Raw genomic sequence first — 5,104 nt, forward strand, 5'->3', positions numbered from 1 at the left:
TTTTAAAAAACTAAATTGTCACACTGAACAAAAAGTCTTCTTTCAACGACTACAGATTTGAACTTTTTTCTCATTTGATAGCTCGAATTACATCTTTACAAGAGGAGGTCAAGCATCTCAAACATAATCTTGAAAAAGTGGAAGGAGAAAGAAAAGAAGCTCAAGACATGCTTAATCACTCAGAAAAGGTAAATGATTTAACATATACCAATTATGACAGAGTAATTACTGATTATCATTGACTACAAGGTGGTTTTATAAAATAGCATTTATTCTTAAAGTTAATGTTTATATAGTTAACATTTCTAAAAGTTTTTATGTTTGATTGGTTGGTATGTGGGGATGTATGTCTTATTTTGGGTTTTGTTAATTGTTATTTTTGTTTGGTTTTACCCTAGAAAGCATTAGATGTTTCATGTTCATTAACAGATCATCACAGATTCCTTTGGTTTGGAAATACCTTTTTATAAAGGATGTTTCCCTATTTTCTTTGTACATGAGTAAGATGAATGTGCTGTGAGGCCTTATGAAGAAGGAAAACAACAGATCAGTACATGGTAGACAATGAGTGCTTGTTCTGTTTTGTTACAATTAACAAAATAGAAAAGAGCATAAAGTGATTGGCCTTTGCATTTAGAATTTTCTTAACAATAAAAATTTCATTGGTTATTGTCTTTTACTTACCTTGTTAAGTAAGAGTTAAATAGGTGATATAGAGATACAGCTCTCAGTTTTTCAAAGCCTCTTTGATATGTTGGAGGTTCAGTAGAACCTCAGGTAAATTATCAGAAAAGCCACTACTTCTCTTGTCCTTTGGACATGTTTTGTCATAATTAGAATAGTTTTTGATGGCCAAACTGGTGTAAATGTGGACATAGGATAAAAGAAGGAAGAGGAGAAAAGGATACCCAAGCAGAAATGGAATATGTTTTGACTCATTTTTCCTTTCTTTGTCAATGACTTGCCACAGGATGCTTTGTGTTTGTTGTTGTTGTTGTTGTTGTTTTTGTGAAAGCAAAGTAAATGTGGATATAGGTGCAAATGTAAAGAAAGATCATTTAATATATTTTTTTAAAGTGGTAGCAGGCCAGGCAAGATGGCTCCTTTCTGTGGACCCAACATTTTGGGAGGCTGACAGAGGAGGATTGCTTGAGCCCAGGAGTTTGAGAATAGCCTGGGCAATGGAGCGAGACCCTATCTCTACAAAAAAAAAAGTTTAAAAATTAGCCAGGTGTGGTGGCACATGCCTGTAATACTAGCTACTCTGGAGGCTGAGGCTGGAGGATAGCTTGAGCCCAGGAGTTCAAGGCTTCAGTGAGCTAAGAAGGTGCCACTGCACTCTGGCCTGGGTGACAGAGTGAGACCTCATATCTTTTAAAAAAAAGATATCAAAAATTTTAAAATAAGCTGAAAAATTGTCTTATTCATTTCTTATCGTAGCAATGAATTGTCCTGAACATAACCACCAGCACAGCCTTGTTCTGCTATCCTCCATGGTTAGATTCAAATGGGAAGGGAGGGGGTAAATAAAAGGTGATCTTTTGCTTTTAGTTATTATGTGTTTATTGTGATTTTTAAAATAAGACATCTTACCTCTTCAAGAACATTAAATGTAAGATTTACTAACATGCCTTCTGCATAATTTATTACATGACTCCTCCCATTTTACAGGAAAAGAATAATTTAGAGATAGATTTAAACTACAAACTTAAATCATTACAACAACGGTTAGAACAAGAGGTAAATGAACACAAAGTAACCAAAGCTCGTTTAACTGACAAACATCAATCTATTGAAGAGGCAAAGTCTGTGGCAATGTGTGGTAAGTGTCAGTTTTAATATTTTTACAAAATTGGCTTTAAATAGTGACTACAAAAAATTGGTTTTAATCAAAATTTCATACTGTATAACTCAAAAATCATATAAATTATGGACCTGGCGTAGTGGCTCACACCTGTAATCACATCACTTTGGGAGGCCAGAGCCAGTGATCACTTGAGGCCAGGAGTTTGAGACCAGCCTGGCCAATATAGTGAAACCCCATCTCTACTAAAAATAAAAAAAATTAGCCAGGTGCCTGTAATCCCATCTTATTGGGAGACTGAGACACAAGAATCGGTTGAACCTGGAAGGCAGAGGTTGCAGTGACCTGAGATGGCACCACTGCCCTCCAACCTGGGCAACAGAGTGAGACTATGTCTCAAGGAAAAAAAAATAAAAGAAAGAAATTATAAATTATAATCAAGAAGAGGATGTCTTTCTTTTGATACTCTCCTTTTTTGTTTTGAGACAGTTTTGCTCTTGTCTCCCAGGCTGGAGTGCAGTGGCGTGATCTTGTCTCAGTGCAATCTCCGCCTTCTGGATTCAAGGGATTCTCCTGCCTCACTCTCCCAAGTAACTGGGATTACAGGCACCCACCACCATGCCCAGCTAATTTTTGTATTTTTAGTAGAGACAGCGTCTCACCACATTGGCTAAGCTGATCTCGAATTTCTGACCTCAGGTGATCCACCTGCTTCAAGCCTCCCAAAAGTGCTAGGATTACAGGCATAAGCCACCATGCCTGGCAATACATTCCATTTTCTAAGATCATAATTTCACCTTCTAGTTCCCTCAGTTTACTACTCTGTTCCCTATGAAAGTTAGTGGAATCAGTCTTTTCTCTGTTTTTTAGCCCTTTCCTTGATTTTCTTTATGATCCATTCTGGTTCTCATTGTCTGTTAATTCATCTGCTTTCTTGCTTTGTACCCTCAATTTTCTCATTTCTTTTTGCTTCCACTGTGTTATGCCTCCAGGCACAACCCTAGTTCAGACCAGCCAGCCGGTTTCTTCAAGTAGTTGAGTGTTAGTTCAGTGCATTATCTGCAACATGAGTTGTCAGTTTTGTTTTTTTTTTTTTAATTTAAAAAAATTATTTATTTTTTGTAGAGACAGAGTCTCAATATGTTGTCTTGAACTCCTGGGCTCAAGGGATCCTCCCATTTCGGCCTCCCAAAGTGCTGGGATTATAGGCGTGAGCCACCATGCCTGGCTGTTAATTTTTTAAAATATGTCACTCATAAGTTTCTTCTCCTAGACTTTTATCTTCCCAAGCTTCCTGTGCCATTTTTTAATCACTACAGTTTTAGGTGAACTTCTTATTTCACAAAGAAATAATGAAAGCATAGGTGTGAACACCTCAAAATCTAGTTTTCCTATCAATCTATCCTACTTATTTACCTGTCTTCATTATCGTTGCTATTATCTTAAAGGAGGGTGATTTCTTCTTATCTCACCTTCACTTCTTATCTCTTTTTTTTTTATTTCCTCAACCTTTTTACCTCTACTGTCTTCTTTCTTTTTGTAAACATGTACAAGTCTCCCATCTTAAAAACGAATAGGCAAACCTGTGCAGCAATCTGTGATCCTTACTACTTACCAGTGTTTTATTTCTAATAAAATAATAAAATAGTCAAACTTCAGTGGCATCAGATTCTTTATAGAAAAAAATTTTTAAATATCCAAACTTCTAACAAGTCTTTTCTTTACCTTCTACTTATTCTTAATGTACCACAGTCTCGATGGGTTAGCATCTTAAATTCTTTTTGCTCAAAAGAAAGCTCATAACCTTATCCATCAAACCTGCTCTTATTCTTTATTCTCACTAACCTAGTTAACGGCCATATTGTCTTTATGAGCCAAGGCTTTGAAATCAGACAGATCAATGTTGCTTTGTAACTATTCTAAGTTAGATGGGAAAATGCATGTAAAGTGCCTGCGCATAGAAAGTTTTCAGTAGCTATTAGCTTGGCTACTGAACATCACATCATCACCTGCCAAGAGTTGTTCTCCTCATCAATCATTCTTACTTAGGTTAGAACAATTTTCCTTTTTAGTTCAAATCATATTTTTGTTGTCCTTAAAATCCTTTAGCGGCTTTTCATTGTTTGCAGGGTACCTTTCAAACTCCTTGGATATGTAGAATCTGAGTTGACACCTGCCTATCTTTTACAGTCTTACTACTCTGCATTTTGTTGTGTGTACCCTGTGCTTCGGCCATACTGAGCTACTTTTATTTCTTTCACTTAAGTTAATTATTGGCTGCCTACTACAGGCGAGGCACAGCTGGGAATATAGCAAAGAATAAAGCAGATAAAGCCTGGAGTTTACATTCAGGTGGTGAAGATAGACAAAAAAAACAATGAATACATAAATGAACATAGGTACAGCTTGTAATTATTAATGTGGAGGAAATACACGTTAATATGATTGTTTTAATTTGGCACTGCCCTAGAAGGGGTTCTGAGGAAGGCTCTCTGAGCTAGTAATATTCGAGGTAAGAACTGAAAGTCAAAATGAACCAGCTATTAAAGGAGCTGGAGAAAAATACATTCCAGGCAGAAGTGTTAGTGAGTTCAATATTCTTACTCTAAGATTTGTATGAAGCCACTCGCGCATTTTAAGCTTCTGGGATATGTAATTTATATTGTTAAAAGATCACTCCTGCTGCTGTGTGGAGAATGCTTGCAAGAGCGAGAACAGTGATAAAAAGGAAGATCACTTAGAAGCCTATATGCTGTAAACACTGGTAGTAGTAGAGAGGGAAAGAAGTTGAGGTATAGAGGACAAGAGTTGGTGATGAATTGGATAGAAAAAGAAGAAAGAAACCTGGTGCTGTGGCTCACACCTGTAATCCCAGCACTTTGGGAGGCCAAGGTGGGCAGATCACTTGAGGTTAGGAGTTTGCAACCCACTTGGCCAACGTGGTGAAACCCCATTGCTACTAAAAATATAAACATTAGCTGGTGTGGTGGAAGGCACCTGTAATCTCAGCTACTTGAGAGGCTGAGGCAGGAGAATTGCTTGAACCTGGGAAGCGGAGGTTGCAGTGAGCCGAGATTGTGCCACTGCACTCCAGCCCAGGCAACAGAGCAAGACCTTGTCTCACAAGGGCAAAAAAAAAAAAGGAATCAAGAAAGACTGAGGCTTTTAATTTGAACAGCTGATTGGATGGTTGTATATTGAGACTAAGGCTGAGTTTGGTGGCTCATACCTGTAATCTAAGCACTTTGGGAGGCCAAGGCAGGCAGATCATTTGAGGTCAGGAGTTTGAGACCAGCCTGG

The 5,104-nt window shown here is 37.6% G+C and overlaps 1 protein-coding gene across 4 annotated transcripts in view; it reads left to right on the forward strand.

Annotated features, from left to right (window-relative positions):
• Positions 1-5,104, forward strand: part of ROCK1 (Rho associated coiled-coil containing protein kinase 1) — a 165,980-nt gene that overhangs the window by 122,613 nt on the left and 38,263 nt on the right. For all 4 annotated transcript variants that reach the window (XR_005195573.1, XM_017498949.2, XM_037728141.1 and 1 more), the window contains 2 exons: positions 82-188; positions 1,672-1,822. Coding sequence is in view for 3 of the 4 variants with exons in the window: in XM_017498949.2 (XP_017354438.1) it covers positions 82-188; positions 1,672-1,822 (258 nt within the window). In the remaining variant the exon portion in view is untranslated. The remainder of the gene's footprint in view (positions 1-81; positions 189-1,671; positions 1,823-5,104) is intronic.

Source organism: Cebus imitator, unplaced genomic scaffold, assembly GCF_001604975.1.
Source record: "Cebus imitator isolate Cc_AM_T3 unplaced genomic scaffold, Cebus_imitator-1.0 Scaffold12, whole genome shotgun sequence".
Classification (NCBI taxonomy): Eukaryota; Metazoa; Chordata; class Mammalia; order Primates; family Cebidae; genus Cebus; species Cebus imitator.